The sequence below is a fragment of the Antedon mediterranea genome, chromosome 7, assembly GCF_964355755.1.
Source record: "Antedon mediterranea chromosome 7, ecAntMedi1.1, whole genome shotgun sequence".
Classification (NCBI taxonomy): Eukaryota; Metazoa; Echinodermata; class Crinoidea; order Comatulida; family Antedonidae; genus Antedon; species Antedon mediterranea.
The window spans coordinates 1933909-1953249 of NC_092676.1; the positions used below are offsets into that span (position 1 = coordinate 1933909).

Here is a 19341-nt window from a genome sequence, read left to right on the forward strand (position 1 = left end):
GACATTTGCTTTAGGACGAAAATGTTATGATGAAGGTACAATAGTATTTTGTTGAAGCCTCATTTTTAATTGACAAATTTATACACAGTAGGTAAGAGTATGTTGGGCCTAACATCATCGTTATTTACCAATTATCAGTAGTGGTATAATAGAGATTTACTCTAGGACAAAAAAGTTATGATGAAGTGAAGGTACAATTGTATTTTGTTAAGCCTCATTTAATTGACAAATTGAATTTCTAAACAGTAGGTAAGGTATTCTAGGCCTGTTAGGAAAACTAACATCATAGTTAGTTAGCAACCATTCCTGCTTTGTACCCCATAGCTTTTGGAGGCGTGCCTTTTATATTACTATGCCTTTTGTTTGTTAACATCTTTGATTGGCTGATTTGTTTTATTATGTAATTTTGTGACTTATATATGTTATCCTTTGTTACAATTCTTTTCACCTGATGATGGGCTATGCCCGAAACATGTCGTTAAAATAAATCTATATTGAGGCAGTTTTAACTTATTTGATCTTGATTTTTTTCTATATCCTGCCTATGCAGCTCTTTGATTAACATCATAGTTAGATACCAATCATCTACCAATGGGTACAAAGTATAACAGAGGGTTGAAAACTGTTCAAAAGTACTGCTTTTAAATAGTATGTAAAGCGAATTCAGGGGTGGGGGGAGTGGAGGGCCCCCACCAAATTTCACAAATTTTAATGCAAAAGATAGGACATTAAGTTCAGCAGTTCATTTCACTTGTTTTAGGGCCCCCCCCCCCCCCTTTATTTCAAAATCCTGGATCTGCCACTGGTATGTTTTAATGTATAGACAGCTGGCATGATATCAGTTTATAAACTGCATAATGTAGTTTATGTGTGGGGGCTGTGAAAATGTCACTTAATAGTTCAACTCCGTGTAAACTTTGAAAGGCATGGTTGCCAGGTTACTCGTTGGTTTTTAACCTTTTAGAAGCAGACATTAAAGCATGGATATGTTTTATGCTATAACTCGTTTTCAATATTATAATCGTCTATGTTAAAAAATTAAGTACCCTTTTTTGATTTTCTTTAATTTGTTTATACATTTATTTATAAACCATCATTTGAATGAAAACAAACAAATCAATTACTAATTTACAGGTATTTTTCTATGAGTCTACAATGACATCAAACAATTTGTTTTTGCGTTAATCTGTGATCCGTCAGGTAACTTGTTAACCCATGCAACTAAAATGTACAATTGCATATTTTATGCCCGTTGCAATTTAACAATGCCATCATACTCATGTTTAACTTTTGCCTATTCACGTACATGGAGTAGCAGCCTAGGCTGTCACAGCTATTTGAACTCCATACAGTTTTTTTTACCAGGCACGTTAAATTCAGCCTAATCGTGTGTAGAATAGGGAAGGAGTTTATTTATTTATTTAAAACCTGAACAAAATGGCAAAAGACAAAAATGCCATTGTTTAAAAATTTGACACGGTTTTCATTTCTGACAGTTTCTGTAATGTCATAATCAAGATTTTGGAAATTTTTATTTATTTCACCATATTTCAAGAGTGACCCAGTGAGTGTGAGCTGATTTTAAAAGGCCTTCAACAAGACAAACAACAAATAATTAAAAAGTTAAGATACAGGTATAGTTATATACAATTAAAACTCAAAAAGCAATAAAAATATTTTTTTAAAGATTAAAATATAAAAACAAAAAGAAAGAAAACATTTCTTAAGTTTAGTTTTAAACTTCAAAACAGTACTAGAGTTTCCAAAAAAAAACATCAAGCTAGTTTATTTTTTGGCTCCTTTAAATTAAATGTAAGTAAAAGTAATTAACCAATTAATTTAAAGTCGAGTGCAAATATATTTTTTCAAAATAGAATATAAATAAATGTCCCTTTAACAGCATTGCTCCACAAATGAATACTGATGAATGCATCTTCTAATTAATAGGCCTATTAATTAGTGTATCCTACCAATTAGATTAATCTTGAATCAGTACCTGGTATACGTTTTAAAATTGCATTACATAAACAGCCTGAAGACATTTGTCATTTTTGACGGAGTAAATATTCTCAATTAAGAACGTTATTGCGTATAGAGCAGCCTTGAAATGAATGTCTTTTCCTGTTCTGGTATAAACTACCTGTACTATTACCTATTGTTGATCAAATATATTTTGAAGTGGAATTAATTGAAGCTTATGTAATTCTTATTTTCCTGTCCAAAGTCATTGCCAAATCTTTCCCATGGATTTCAAATGCTTCTTGCCACTTGCCATAATTATTTACCTGAAATTTTTGTAGTTGAATTTAAATGTTTATTTTGTCTTTTTACAAGTGAAAACATTAATTTTTCAGGTTAACTTTAATAAAACTACAAAATTGCCTATTCAAAGTTTGGTTTTAATAATCTTCATTTTTTATGTTTTTGGGAGATAATACATATAAAACATTCGAGAAACCTTACGATTTTTTATATTTCTTCTATAGCCAACAAAACAGAAATATCGTTGAACTTGTACAGCCAAACCCTAGTTTTTTTAACAGGCAAATCCCACACTAAAAACCACTCAAGATGCTAATCTATGCACTTCAGCCCAATCAGTTGTTTTCTCTACAACAATTAGAAATTTAATGGTCCATATAAATTGTGATATACTTCCTGACAGGGTTTGCGTTCTTCCTTTATTATTGTCAATATTATTATGGAGGCTGAGATCAAAGAAGTCAATGGTATTATATAGGCTGACATCAAAGATGAGAGATAGGTAGGTTGGTAATAAAACAGCCTGTCGAGTTGAAGTCGTTGTAGTGTTGGATTCTCTGCTAAACAATGTAGTATTTTGTGGTTGTGATGATGATTATAATTTAAATCTGAATTAAAATCATGCGGTAAACTTTCATAGTGACTTTTGACTTGTAAAAATCGATAGGGCATTGTAGATGAAGGTTAAATTGTTTGGTTGGGCAAGCCTTGTTTTCAATGGAGAAGAGGCAATTAAAAATAAAATACATTTACAAGTATTGCTTCAAAATTTGGTTAATTTTCATTGCAGAAAAGAAAAAACTTTGTGAAAAAAACGATAAGAAAGATTTTACTGTCCGAGTTTGAATATCAAAATATTATCTGAGAATGGCAAGAATGTAGTAGATAACTTATCTATGTTGAATGTTGATGATTGAAGAAGTTATTATACATTAATAGTCAAATATTAATTTATATCTCCAGATTAGTGGATTAAAATGTCATTGTATTACATTATTATTTGTTTGATCCAAAAAATGACCGGGGTAATAATGTGCAGTGCATTGAGAGATTGTAAATATGCGCTATATAAGAATGAACTAAATATTATTATTATTGGTTCTCCTGGCTTTTGGTACGAGAAATATTAAATTTACAAATTCTTTTTTGTATGTATCTATATTTGTATATGTCAAATTTCTAATATTGTAGTTTTGTATATATATATTAATATATATAATATTCAAAGTTCAGCAGATGTTGTTATATACAGACATATTATAGAAACCTGTTATTTACATTTGAAGTAATTAGTATAATACTCTTATATGTTTATGTCAGTGATTGTCAGCACATCAATATTTGATGCTGGAGTCCGATGTTCTTTGAGATGAAAGCTTTTCAATCCCCTTTATCCACGCTGGCGGCAAAGTTTTGGGATAATATTAAATAATAATCATATAACTATATCATATTTATGAAATTTAGAGAAAACATATTAGATAAGGAAAAAATTTTTTATTATTATATGAAGGTTTTGTTTTTTTGGAGTTCTTAATTTTGTAATATTATTTATATTTTTTTATTTTATTTTGAGGAGCCTATTCACTACAAACTATGTTTTTAAGGCTCCTCTACTTTATATATGTTATTAGTAAAGTGAAATGAAATAAAAAAGTTGCTGTATATTCCTAATATGTAAAGCTTTGTCTACACTATCAAACTAGTTTGACAAAATAAGTGTGATATGCCTAAATATGGTAGTGATATGTTTAAATATGGTAGTGATATGACATCATCATGTCCATATATGGGCACATCACATTTTTTTGTCACATAAAGTTTGATAGTGTAGACAGAGCTTTAGTTCCAACTTCGACTTTATCAAATTTAACATATTCTTATTATGAAAGGTAATAAGGTATCTTGTCAAAATTATTCTACTGAAGTTACTGTGTATTACTATATTACTGCAATAATGGTTCACATAGAATTTTATGAGGCAGTCACTGCAATAGAAAGTGTCTGTACAAAAAAAAGATTTTCAAAATTACATAAACAGCTTAATGAGTAAAGAATGTAATTACTGCAGTAACTGCAGTGGAATAATTTTGACATGGTCTATAGTCATGCATCTTTACACGTATTCATTGTTTCTTTTGGTTGTGAACTTTACCTAAAGTTGTAAAAATGAAGTGTGGTCATAGTTATTTATTTATTTAAGCAGGATACAACACTTATCTTGTTTCAAACACTGTTGAAATATCTACTATTAAATTTGTCAATATTTGCTTGACCGCTTCGTGTCTAGGAATGACCTTTTTGAGTTTTATTTACTAATTGAAGTGAGCAATTGTCCATTTGAGGGTGTATTAACCTTTCTGTTATTATACATTACTGGATACCATAAGCATGACCCTTTAGTAAACTTACAGTAAAGCTATGTCTACACTATAAACCTTTATGTGACCAAAAAAAAAATGTGATGTGCCCATATATGACCATGATGATGTCATATCACTACCATATTTAGGAATATCACTACCATATTTGGGCACATCACCCTTTTTTGTCAAACTAGTTTGATAGTGTAGACAGAGCTTTAGTAAAGTATAATGCAGGTTTGTGACTGAAATGGCAGATTTACTGTCAACTAAGCTCACTCTGCAGACAGATGAATTCTACTGTAATATTAAACACCCTTGGTCTGTCTACTACAATTAGCAAAACTTGATTACGGTAATAACAACAATATATCCTTTAAAGTGCATACATTTCGTCAGGCAAGTGATCTGGAGGTTGTGGGTTCGAATCCCACCCGTAAATTACTTGAACATTTTTTCTCAAGTATTCTGAATGTACTTAGTAATAGTATAAAGTACAAATTACGTCAGAGTAGGGCAAAACATTTGAAAAATTATATACATTTTCTCAAATTTAATAAAAATGAAGCCCATTGCGTTGTGTATTGTGTACACAGCAAGCAAAGCTACATAACAAAGCATGTTTAAAGCTCTGTCTACACTATCAAACTTTATGTGACAAAAATATGTGATATACCCATATATCAACATGATGATGTCATATCACTACCATATTTGGGCACATAACACTTTTTGGATAGTGTAGACAGAGCTTTAGATTGCCTTCAAACTAATAAACATTTTTATTGCAGTTCTCAATCAAAGTTCATTTCTTGTAGTAGTTTGTGACTAGACACCTGAAACTAGTATGATGTTTCCAACATACTATGTCTTACCATGTTATATCCTGGTTTACTTGTGATACAAAACTCCCAAATTGAAAGAAGATCTAACACCTACTGTGCAATATGCTTCTTACAATGTTGTTGTTTGTAACCATACACAGTTGGTTGGGTTCCATCTAGGATGTGGGATACGTCATCATTTTGAGTAATATTTCTAGACAACTTTCACAAGGTTACTGACTTGATATTCTGTGGTTTCTATCAATAAAAACCATTTGTTTTCTTAAATTAATTTCAATTTTCTTGTTAATTTTCAGTTAAATTTTTCTCAATTTAACAGGTTACCTTTATATAAAGAGGATAAATAAATGAAACTGGGCTTACGTTGTTTAATAATTTATCAAAATAGGTTGTAGAATGGAAAGTAATTGAAATATCTTCCAGATAGTATGTCCAAATAATCATTTTACTTTTACTTTTTATGAAGATGCAAAGATGTGTATTTAGAAAATATTATTTAGAAAACAATTGGATATTGTTTGTGTATTAGCGCAATATACTGAAAACATAATTAGGTACAGTTAGATATTTATTTTACAATCAAATGCGTAGACAGATTAAATGGTATACATACATTCAACTTTCTCAGTACCCTTGGGCTGGGCTAATAAGTATGTCTGTTTTCTGTAAAGTCTTATAATCAGATTCAGAATGTGTTTTTAATGATAACAAATGAATTTGGGATCTTTTTTTTTTACCTCAAGAAAAGTTTTATTTTGGGAAAGTTTCTGGTTTTTAGAGAGTCTGATATTTGGGGAGTTCACTGCACAAGTAAATTTTAATAATCTGTCTCGAAAATAAATTATTAAAAAAAATCAAAGCAAAACAATTTTTTTGACCACAAATAGTGTATGATTTGTATATATTATAATACGTGCAGTTGTACATTGTTGTCACTTGAAAAAGTGCAAAACAATTGGGGAAAAAAATATATTTTATTTTGTCTTTCAATTTATTTTGTTTGTTTGACCACAAATGGTGTATGATTTCAAAATGATTTGTTAGAATTGTCTATAATAGTGTAGTTGTACATTGTTGTCACTAGGTCTGTCATAACCAATGACTGAACGTTGTTGACCCATAATGTTTGTTGTTATAAGGCCACACATGACTATATATACAGACATCCTGATAATACAGTCAACAAACATTCATTCATCATTTCTTATTCATCATTGCTAGCTGAAAGGATATTAAAGCTTCACATTATATAAAGAACGTTGGAAATATAATTTTATAGATTGGTATGTTGTGTTTATAATTGTTATGGTAAATCAATAATTGTTGATAAATTACTGTGATCTCAGTACATTTGCATTGCAGGGAAGACTGACGACCACTCTACAGTATATATCTTTCTTTTTTATAGTGTTATTTAAAGCTTTTTATCTTTATAGTATCATACGGCATCATTCAACAAGATTTCAAACAGATTGCCCTGACGAAGGAATAACGTTTTCCCGAAAGCTTGTCTATTTTTTTCTGGCTGTTTTACTTTATCATTTTGATTAGATTTTTGCTTTTTTTTCCCCAGAGATGCAGCTACTGATACCAATAGCATTGTCATTTTTTCAGTTGATTTTAAATGAATGTTAAATTTTATTGTTTCATTTTAACATTTTTTGAGTAATAGCATATTCTTAAGATATTTTTATTTAGTAAAATGTCTGTATATGTCTGTATATTGCATGTCACTACAAAATTCTTAAATATTAACATTTTATCTTTCGTTTACAGTTGATCTTTTCAGGAGAATACATCCGAGCGATGAACGAAAACTATCACAGCGGTCATTTCTGTTGTCACAATTGTGACAAGACGTTGAGCGGTCATCGTTACATTTTGAGAGAGGAAAATCCATATTGTATTGGGTGTTACGAAGATGTGTTTGCCAATATCTGTGATGAGTGTGGAGACAAAATTGGAACCGACTCAAAGGTAGGTAGTTCTCTCTACACTATCAAACTTTATGTGACAAAAAAAAATGTGATGTGCACATATATAGACATGATGATGTCATATCACTACCATATTTGGGTATATCACTACCATATATATATATAAATCCAAAGGCAAATTACTGAAAAAAATGACAATGCTGTGGGTATATATAGAAGTGGTTAAGTGAAAAACTTAGGTTTATCAGACCAGTAAAGGTTGTGATTTTTCTTATTGTTTTATTGTTAAGTCATGATATACTATGTTGTAAATATTGCACAGCGAACTCCAAAATAAAATTGCAGTTTGATTTATAACATTTTCTGATCTTTACTGAAATCTTGAAATGCATGAACTCATATCTCAAGTAGATACTCCACTCCAAAATGTCACATAACATTAAGGTGTGAACTGATAAAACTGATGACTCAATGGTCTTAAAATAGAGCCTGCTTCAAGTATTTTCATTCAAGACAAGAATGTTTGTTTCCCTAATGCCAAAATTCTAATTGACAGCTAGATGCCTGGAATTTCTTGAGTGTTTTCCATGTTTTGAGGTGTTTAGTTACCACATGTTAATACCATTCATTAGTCATATTGGTTTCATCATAAAGTTCACATTGTGTCAATAATGAACATGTATATTAATTATTAAATTAAATTTTTTTTTCTAATTAAAGACTAATTAGTTAATTTATTGTTTTTCATATCAGTAGAATTACTGCATTCATTTATTTCAGGATCTATCTTGCATGGATTGTGTTCTATTATTAATTTGTGTAGAATTACCCAGTGGGCAAAAATTGGTTGAATTAACGTTAATTCAACGTTATCTGCAAACGTTGAAATAACGTTGAAAAAGTGGTTGAAAATGAAAGTTTGCCTCAACGTAAATGTCAACGTTGAATCAACATAGAAATTATCAACGTTGAAACAACGTTAAAATAAGTAACGTTGAAATAACGTTGAAAAGATGGTTGAAAATGAAAGTTTGCCTCAACGTAAATGTCAACGTTGAATCAACATAGAAATTATCAACGTTGAAACAACGTTAAAATAAGTAACGTTGAAATAACGTTGAAAAAATGGTTGAAAATGAAAGTTTGCCTCAACTTAAATGTCAACGTTGAATCAACATAGAAATTATCAACGTTGAAACAACGTTAAAACAGGTAACGTTGAAATAACGTTGAAAAAATGGTTGAAAATGAAAGTTTGCCTCAACGTAAATGTCAACGTTGAATCAACATAGAAATTATCAACGTTGAAACAACGTTAAAATAGGTAACGTTGAAATAACGTTGAAAAAATGGTTGAAAATGAAAGTTTGCCTCAACGTAAATGTCAACGTTGAATCAACATAGAAATTATCAACGTTGAAACAACGGTAAAATAAGTAACGTTGAAATAACGTTGAAAAAATGGTTGAAAATGAAAGTTTGCCTCAACAAAAATGTCAACGTTGATTCAACATAGATTATCAACGTTGAAACAACGTAAAAATGTCTACGTTGAAATTATCAATGTTGATTCAATGTTGAAATTATTAACGTTGAAACAACGTAATAATTAAGTTGAAATGAAAATTTGCATCAACGTAAATTTAAACATAGATTTAAAATTTGATTTGTTGAATTACTATATCCAATTTGAATCAACGGTTTTAAAGTAGTTAGTAGTAAAGTTACTGTTACGTCGCAGAATCCATCAATAGAGACATTTTATAAATACTGTATATCTTACTAATCTTTAATTTCTATAAAAACATAAAATAACATTTAATCAGGTGTTATCAAATCATCAGGCAAAATCCAAGCAACAATCAAATAATGTACATCCTCACTGACAGTTCTCAGGTACCAATGTTAAGTATAAAAAATATACAAATAACCAGTTTGTAATATGTTTGCCAACTAACATGATTGAATAACTATAAATATTGGCTGATTACAGTAAAACACAATAAATACAACACACGTCACAGGTGCCTTGTGCTAATGTTGCAGAAGTCCAAATGATGGCAATAACACAATACTGTACTGTAATTGCATTGTTCCGATTAGTCAATAAACAGTTGCCTCGATTCCTGTGTTGACATTGTCCTATGCTTTCCAAAAGTGTGGCAATATTATTTTTCCAAACCTGAAACAAATTCAATCAAGTTACTGTAGTTTTAAACAAAAATAATACAGTAAAAAATTAATTGTTGAAAGATTTATTGTCCCCAAAAAACATGAACAATGAAGATTAATACAATCATACTTTGAATACCTTGCCATTTTGCAATTTTAACAATTTAGATATTCACTTGCCGTAGAAAATAAATAAAAAACAATAAAGATTTCACTTAACAAAAATACAAAATAAACAGTACATTTAACCAAAAACCAATTGTTTGTTTAAATTGTCCCCCTTTTAAGGTACAAATGCATTTTAAAAATCTAATTTTTGGTCAAAGTGAACAACTCTATAGTGACGGCATAGTCAACAAAACATTTAAAAAAAAATTGTTCAGTTCAATTATATCTTTAACACATTGTTCAAAAATCATACTGTACATAAACAAAAATTCAATTCAGAACATCATTTCACACATACACGTAAACTATGCAATCAATTCAATTTATGTAAATAATATTGCAACACTGTATTAATATTTACGCCGTGGTTAGGATTCCGGCACCGAAACTCAACTGCCCAGCGTTAGGGAATCCGACACGCTATTGCGCATGCCCAGAGCAAGGTAATCGGCGACTCTATTTTTGTCTACAACAGACCAAAGCGTGGTTCCCACTAGGGACGCAACACAAGGACGTAACGCAACGCAAGTAAATTGACCAATCACAAGTGATGGCTTATTCGCTTGTGATTGCTAACTGTCTATAACTTCGCTTGTCATTGGTTAAAACGCTTGCGTTGCGTTTACGTCCTTGCGTTACGTTCTAGTGGGAACCAAGCTTTACAGCGATGGATCATTTTAATAGCTGCGCCACGGCGAACTAGCCGGCCTACATGCCTACTAATACTAGTAGGCCTACCAGCTAGATGTGACCATTGGGCCTATTTATTTCGTAATTAAATTTGCTTCATTCATATATAAACTTTATATATTTATGAATTATAATTGCATGACTAGTTTTATTTTTTATGATTTTTCAAGTACAAAATAAAAGATTTCATATAACGCATTTATACTGTACATAACATCATGCAATAGTATACAAGTTGATTTGTTGACAGCAGCCGCCGTGCGGATGTGAAAAAAAAAAAACAGAACTGTTCGGGAGAAGTCGGTGTCGCAACGCTACGCTATTCATTTTCGTACATTTCTTGAAATACGCAAGCTGATTCTTATCAATATCATAATAATTATTTTAACGCGTGGCGTAATTATTAATTCATGTATGGCCTAGGCCAAGTTTCATCCATCGCTCTCTCCCCCGCGCGCCGACTAACTAGGCCACAGCAAAGATATCTTTGGCTACACAGTACATCCCTAGTTAACACTCCGACTCTCGGGTAATGTGGTGCGCGGTCTGTGGCACTAGTGCAAGCTATAATTACTTCGCTCTGGGCATGCGCAATAGCGTGTCGGATTCCCTAAACGATGGGAAGTTGAGTTGCGGTGCCGGAATCCTAACCACGGCGTAATATTTATTCAATTCAATATTAAAGTTAAGAACTATAAATACCAACCTTTTGTATATAAAAATATTGATCATCCATTAGATTGTTCTCGTTTGATTCACATAGAAAAGATTATAGGCCTACATGTACTTCATTATTTTGTACTCTAGCTAGGCATAGGCCAGGGCCTTAGCTAGGCCTACAATCTGAAATAAAGAAAGCGAGTAAGTTTAACAAATAGCCGTCCTAGGCTAGCAGCATGTGTTTGTATATTAACACTAATATTAATAGCATTAGCAGCTACTGTAGACAGCCTAGCAGAAAGCTAGCTAGGCCAACTAATTATATATTATAATGTTATATTTATGTATACTTTTGGATAAATAAAGAAAGTATTGAACTAAATAAAAGGCCTAATACATACCATTTTATAACCATATAAGTACAGTACTGTAGTTATCCTTGGCCAGGCAAATGTTTGCCCTTGACATGCATAATACTAAATGCTTCCACTAGGCCTAGTGAGTGAATTCAGTTCATCAGTTTGGCAGCCTGCCTAGCCTACCAGGCTATAGCCTAGCTATGCATGTGTGGCCTACTAGACTAGAGGCTAGCTATTGATAAGGGTAAAATAGTCAAGCTCAAAGCTTATAAATTAGTAGATTACAAATAAAAAGGATTGTTTTCCTACCTCAAAACATACTTATTTGACAATTTCAATGATGAGCCTTTTTTTTCTACACACACACCACTACTGCTGTAGGCCTAGCCTACGTCGAAGTAACTGAAATTACTGACACCAGTTTCAAAATTGTATCAAAACGAAACTAAACCAATGACAAGCTCGTATCTTATGAAATTTGATCTTGCATGAAAGGATCATTCAATTTTCAACACAACTTCTAGAACATTTTTGTATTATACAGAGACAATAATATTTGCCAATCTAAAATTCCTAAATAACCAATAATCATTTGTTTTACAATAAAGGATGATAAAATAAACCGCCAACTGAAATCTAATGTTAATTTAACGTTGAAACATCAATGGCAACGCACTTAGTATTAAAAAATGTAAGAGAATTTATCTTTAATTTAACGTTTAATTAACATTGAAAAACAAAAATAATAATTGTTTGAAAAAACAACATAATTTCAAGAGTTTTTCAACGTTGAAAACATGTCATTTGAAAATGGCAACTGGATTTCAACGTTAAAATAACGTTGGAATAACATTGAAAAACAAAAATAATAATTGTTTGAAAAAAATTATTAGTTAGAAATACAATGTTATTTCAACGTTGGATCAACATTGATAAATTAACGTCAATTACTAGTTAGAAAGACAATGTTATTTCAACGTTGGAGCAACATTGATAAATTAACGTAAATTTCTTGTTAAAAATACAATGTTATTTCAACGTTGGATCAACATTGATAAATTAACGTAAATTACTAGTTAAAAATACAATGTTATTTCAACGTTGGATCAACATTGATAAATTAACGTAAATTTCTAGTTAGAAATACAATGTTATTTCAACGTTGGATCAACATTGATAAATTAACGTAAATTTCTAGTTAGAAATACAATGTTATTTCAACGTTGGATCAACATTGATAAATTAACGTAAATTTCTAGTTAAAAATACAATGTTATTGCAACGTTGGATCAACATTGATAAATTAATGTAAATTTCTTGTTAAAAATACAATGTTATTTCAACGTTGGATCAACATTGATAAATTAACGTAAATTTCTAGATATAAAGACAATGTTATTTCAACGTTGTATCAACATTGATAAATTAACGTAAATTACTAGTTAGAAAGACAATGTTATTTCAACGTTGGATCAACATTAATAAATTAACGTAAATTTCTAGTTAAAAATACAATGTTATTTCAACGTTGGATCAACATTGATAAATTAACGTAAATTACTAGTTAGAAATACAATGTTATTTCAACGTTGGATCAACATTGATAAATTAACGTAAATTACTAGTTAAAAATACAATGTTATTTCAACGTTGGATCAACATTGATAAATTAACGTAAATTTCTAGTTAAAAATACTATGTGATTTTAACGTTGGATCAACATTGATAAATTAACGTAAATTACTAGTTAAAAATACAATGTTATTTCAACGTTGGATCAACATTGATAAATTAACGTAAATTTCTAGTTAAAAATACTATGTGATTTTAACGTTGGATCAACATTGATAAATTAACGTAAATTACTAGTTAGAAAGACAATGTTATTTCAACGTTGGATCAACAATGATAAATTAACTTAAATTACTAGTTAAAAAGACAATGTTATTTCAACGTTGGATTAACATTAATAAATTAACGTAAATTTCTAGTTAAAAATACAATGTTATTTCAACGTTGGATCAACATTAATAAATTAACGTAAATTTCTAGTTAAAAATACATTGTTATTTCAACGTTGGATCAACATTGATAAATTAACGTAAATTACTAGTTAAAAATACAATGTTATTTCAACGTTGGATCAACATTGATAATAAAACGAAAATTTCTAGTTAGAAATACAATGTTATTTCAACGTTGGATCAACATTGATAAATTAACGTAAATTTCTAGTTAGAAAGACAATGTTATTTCAACGTTAAATCAACATTGATAAATTAACGTAAATTACTAGTTAGAAAGACAATGTTATTTCAACGTTGGATCAACATTGATAATAAAACGTAAATTTCTAGTTAGAAATACAATGTTATTTCAACGTTGGATCAACATTGATAAATTAACGTAAATTTCTAGTTAAAAATACAATGTTATTTCAACGTTGGATCAACATTGACAAATTAACGTAAATTACTAGTTAGAAAAACAATGTTATTTCAAAGTTAAATCAACATTGATAAATTAACGTAAATTACTAGTTAGAAGGACAATGTTATTTTAACGTTGGATCAACATTGATAAATTAACGTAAATTTCTAGTTAAAAATACAATGTTATTTCAACGTTGGATCAACATTGATAATAAAACAAAAATTTCTAGTTAGAAATACAATGTTATTTCAACGTTGGATCAACATTGATAAATTAACGTAAATTTCTAGTTAAAAATACAATGTTATTTCAACGTTGGATCAACATTGACAAATTAACGTAAATTACTAGTTAGAAAGACAATGTTATTTCAACGTTAAATCAACATTGATAAATTAACGTAAATTACTAGTTAGAAGGACAATGTTATTTTAACGTTGGATCAACATTGATAAATTAACGTAAATTTCTAGTTAAAAATACAATGTTATTTCAACGTTGAATCAACATTTATAAATTAACGTAAAACATTTGTTTGAAAAACAATGTTTTTTCAACGTTAAATCAACCTTTATTAATTAACATAAATTACTAGTTAAAAAGAAAATGTTATTTCAACGTTGATTCAATGTTTAGTACTAAACGTAAAAAAAATAGTTAGGGAAAAAATGTTATTTCAACGTTGATTCAACGTTTGAAATACGCTGACAACATGATTTCAACAAATCAACTATATTTCAACGTTGATTCAACGTTGAAATTATGTTCTGTGCCCACTGGGTACTGCAGTAATCTAGTATTTACGTTTTCATTTCACGATCTATCTTGCATGGATTGTTAATTTTTGTAGAATTACTGCAGTAATAGTAATCTACAGTAGTATTTACGTTTTCATCTTGCATGGATTGTGGTTTCTGTAGAGTTACTGCAGTAATAGTAATCTTGTATTCACATTTTCATTTCAGGATCTATCGTACATGGATCGTCATTGGCACGAGTCGTGTTTCTTTTGCGCAATGTGCAAAAAATCGCTTGTAGATAAATCGTTTGGAACAAGAGACGAGAAGCTGTATTGTAATAAATGTTTTGAAGATAACTTTGCTACAAAGTGCAATGGATGTGGCCTTTGCTTTAAACCAGGTATTTAACGATTTATTTTTCATAATGCCTAAAATGTTCCAAGGGGCTTTATGTGTGAGCTCAATGAATGATCTAAGAGTCACAGTGTCCTCATCCAGAAAATGTATAGCACTCCATTCTAATGCCTGCATCACACAGTGATGTGTCTTAGTTTCTTCTCCTTCTAATGTTCACAGAAGTTTTAAGTCATAAATGCACTCTACACTTCTTCTCAATGAGGCCATGTCAAAGTTCACACTTAAAAAATTGATAGATAAATTATTTTCTCCATTGCTATCAATTGTTTCAGGTACTAAGAAGATGGAGTACAAAGGCAAAGAGTGGCACGATAAATGCTTTAAGTGTAAAAATTGTAGCGAACCAATCGGAACTCGCAGTTTTATTCCAAGAGAAGATGTTATATATTGCCTTACATGTTACGAGGATAAGTTTGCAACCAAATGTAAAGGTTGTAAAAAGGTACGTTAAAGAGTTGTGAGTTTTTTTCAGAGGTCAAGGATCTAGAGTACCACATTTTGATATTTAAACAGTTTTTATAGAATTGATACACATACAATGAGATAATATATATTTGAACAGTACTGCCAACTCCTGTTCAGTGGACACCTCTATTAAGGGGACACTTTGTCATGTCCTCAAGGTTTTCCTGCAATTCTTGGTTTTTATAGACACACAACACAATATAAGTGATTTGACCAATCACAAGCGATGGATTATTAGAACTGTCGCTTGACATTGGTCAACACGCTTGCGTTGCGTTTACGTCCTTGCGTTGTGCCCTAGTAGGAACCACGTTTAATAGTGATTCTACCCATTACTGACTACTGATAGAAGCTGAACCCCTTGAACATAAAAGCGGATAGGTTCATACTTGAGAACCAAACTGTAACGCTGTCATACTATAACACACACACATATTACCTCCATATAGCGGGGGTGACTTGTATCCCAGGGTGGGCTTATGTTTGCATCATTGCATTAATCAATCATGAAATAATTGAATGTAACATAAAGAGTGTGAAACGTAGCGGCATAATGTCTAGCACAGCTCCATAACTCTTCATACTATTCTGTCAGTCAAACATTCTTATAAATTAATCCAGCCACAAAATGTATTTGTATGTATATAGGTACAACAGTCATAAGCACAATTTGGAATTTGAACGCATTTACTTACTAAATCTCACACTATAAAGTCATTATAAATAACCTTTATAGAAATGTATTAGTGGATGGTTGAGGGTGTTGAGTAGGGAGGGAGGGTAGAGTAGAAAGGGAGGAGTTTCAAATAGGGAGGAGTTGTTTCAAATAGAGAGGGAGTCGAGTGGGGAGGGAGGTCGAGTAGGGAGGGAGGGGGTAAAATAGGGAGAGAGAAAGATTGTATCATATACTGAACCTCTTTCCTCATTTGATACCTTTCATTGTATTGGTTGTATTAAGTATTTTCCATTTTTTAGGAAGAGGGCACAGTACAAATAATTTTTTTTTTTTCAATTTTTCAATCTTTCATTTCAATAATACATTACAAAAAAATACTAATACAAAGAGTAACAATCAATTCTAATGATTTGTTCCTTTGGTCGCTATTATCAAAGTTAACTTAATATTTTTTTTCTATTAGTTTTCAATATGTTTATTATAAAATCAACCATCACTTTGATGACAAAAAAAACTTGAAATGAGACTTCTGAGATGATAAGTTTAGTACTTTATTTGTTTAGGTTATCTCTGACGGTGGTGTGACCTATCGAAACGAACCTTGGCATCGTGAATGTTTCATCTGCAGCGGGTGCAAGACCTGCCTGGCACGTGAACGATTCACATCCCGCGACGATAAACCTTATTGTACTAACTGCTATGGTGAACTGTTTGCTAAGAAATGCTGTGGTTGTAAGAAGCCTATTACAGGTAAATACTGTTGTTATATTTGTATTAACCTCTGTTTACACTGAGCTGAATTCATAACATAAGAAATGGGTTTTTTTGTTTAAAGCTCCGTCTACATTATCAAACTTTATGTGACAACAAATGTGATGTGCCCATATATGGACACGATGTATCGTATAACTACCATAATTGGAAATGTCACTACCATATATGAGCACATCACACTTATTTTGTCAAACTAGTTTAATAGTGTAGACAGAGCTTAAGAAATGGGTGTATTCTTTAAGAATAGAACTGGTCATACTACACTAACTCATTTCAAAACTTATGCGAACAAATCCATTCTCAGTGTGAATGTACCTTTGCTTAATTTTGTTTATTAGCTCTTGGTTATGTTAAGAACATAAAGTACATATTTTAGAAGCTTTTTGGAAAAACTTTCATGTAAAAATTTTATTTCATCATTCAGGTATTGGTGGAACACGATTTGTATCATTTGAAGAGCGCCATTGGCATAACGATTGTTTCAACTGTAAACGATGCGATACGTCGCTAGTCAATCAAGGCTTCATGACGGAGAATGACGATGTGATTTGTGCTAAATGTGGACAGGACTAAGCATTCATTCACACATGATTTAAAGCTAGATGATCAAATTGCTTAATGGTCAAAAGATGAATGTTACTCTGATTGACATTGTTAGTTTCTTTTAATGAACAAGCAGGAATGTTAATTGGTTTGATACAATGGTGAGGCTTGTTGCACAAGTTGGGTATTAGACTCTTCTTCGTGTTCACACTTTGAATTATTTTAATACACAATGTATAGAAAGTTTGGCGCACGTAGAGTGTCGATAAGACGCTTTAGATATTTGACCAAAATGCCAATATTTTACAATTTCATAGTTGGTATTACAAACTGGATACTGAACCTGACGTCGTCGTAAACGCCCTACGGTGATTTAAGCGCGTCGTTTGTAAAATGTTCGTACCAAGTTTGCAATAGACGAGAAAATTAATTGCTGTAAAATGTGAAAAATGTATATTTATGGAGTGTTTACGTCAATAGGTGATTTATGAATTAATTTAATATAATGTATATGTACAGGGCATGTATAGATTTCATGTGTGTCCCATGCTTCAGTATTGCCAAATTTAACGCATTCATTTTACAGTATTTCAAGTTGTGTGTTTGTAACAATTTTATACGTGTAACTACTAGTTATATAAATCTTAATATTTAAATATTGTGCTACAAAAAAAGATCAAATAATTCCACTGTACATACTACATAAAGTGGCTCTTTTACATTCGTTTTTCAATCAATATATTACTGTTAATTACATTTGAAATACTTAATGTTAAATTTTGTTTACTTAATGAATTTAAAGGTGTAAGATACACTAATAGAAATAGATGCAAATGACAGCATAAAGAAAAAAATGAAAGCAAAGAGTCGTCAGCATAGTATGATAAATCATACTAGTAGACACTATCATAAAATGCTGATTTAACAGCCTTTTGAATTAGGAATACCATTCACTACACAATTGCAGGTCCATGCACATACTACACAACTGTGTAGTGTGTATTGGGAGTTCCACGCATGTACTACACACAGTAGTATTGTGTAGTGTGAACTGGAGTTCCATACATATACTACATACACTTGAGTTCCATGCATGTACTACATCAAAGTAGTATTGTGTAGTGTGAATTGGGAGTTCCACGCATGTACTACACACAGTAGTATTGTGTAGTGTGAACTGGAGTTCCATACATATACTACACACACTTGAGTTCCATGCATGTACTACACACACTTGAGTTCCATGCATGTACTATATCAAAGTAGTATTGCGTAGTGTGAATTGGGAGTTCCACGCACGTACTACACACAGTAGTATTGTGTAGTGTGAACAGGTGACAAGTTATGCGTCATGAACTACAAGATTCATGTCATGTCTGAACGTAGCCTTGTTTTGTTGCTTTTAGAATAGCTAAGGCAGCAGTGTTTGTTTATTATACAATTTCATAATGCATTATTAATATTTTTATCTAATATTTTACAACCCATGTGTTCTTCCAGCAACCAGAGTTTGATGTTTATATACAGGCTATGCTTGTATAGCTGTAGTTTACTTGCGGTCATTTACTATGACAATAAAATTAGACAAAATATACGTTTTGTGTTATTTGTCAGTAATGTAATGGTCAATTTTTGTATCATGTCTTGCCTTGAGCCGCTCCACAAAATTGTTCTGCAAAGTTTAGATCTTTAAAATTATCTAGGTAAGAATGGTATTGTCTGGGCATACAGGTAGCTTTACCCTTTCACATTGCCTGGCAAAACTTTTATTTTACACCATATAGTCATCTTTCATGGCCAAAAAGCAGCACTTTTACAAAAAAACTCAAATCAAGAG

The 19341-nt window shown here is 31.0% G+C and overlaps 1 protein-coding gene and 1 long non-coding RNA gene across 2 annotated transcripts in view; one reads left to right on the forward strand and one right to left on the reverse strand.

Annotated features, from left to right (window-relative positions):
• LOC140055626 (prickle planar cell polarity protein 3-B-like) overlaps positions 1-19098 on the forward strand; it is a 55622-nt gene extending 36524 nt beyond the window's left edge. The window contains exons 6-10 of the mRNA XM_072100968.1: positions 7247-7447; positions 14855-15029; positions 15319-15488; positions 16751-16937; positions 17386-19098. Coding sequence (XP_071957069.1) covers positions 7247-7447; positions 14855-15029; positions 15319-15488; positions 16751-16937; positions 17386-17534 — 882 coding nt within the window. The 3' untranslated portion in view covers positions 17535-19098. The remainder of the gene's footprint in view (positions 1-7246; positions 7448-14854; positions 15030-15318; positions 15489-16750; positions 16938-17385) is intronic.
• Positions 9074-11871, reverse strand: LOC140055630 (uncharacterized). The gene is made up of 3 exons (XR_011846677.1): positions 11766-11871; positions 11144-11280; positions 9074-9589 (listed from the first exon to the last, which is right to left on the reverse strand). It is a non-coding gene; the product is annotated as an uncharacterized lncRNA (long non-coding RNA).
• Positions 19099-19341: the final 243 nt, after the last annotated feature.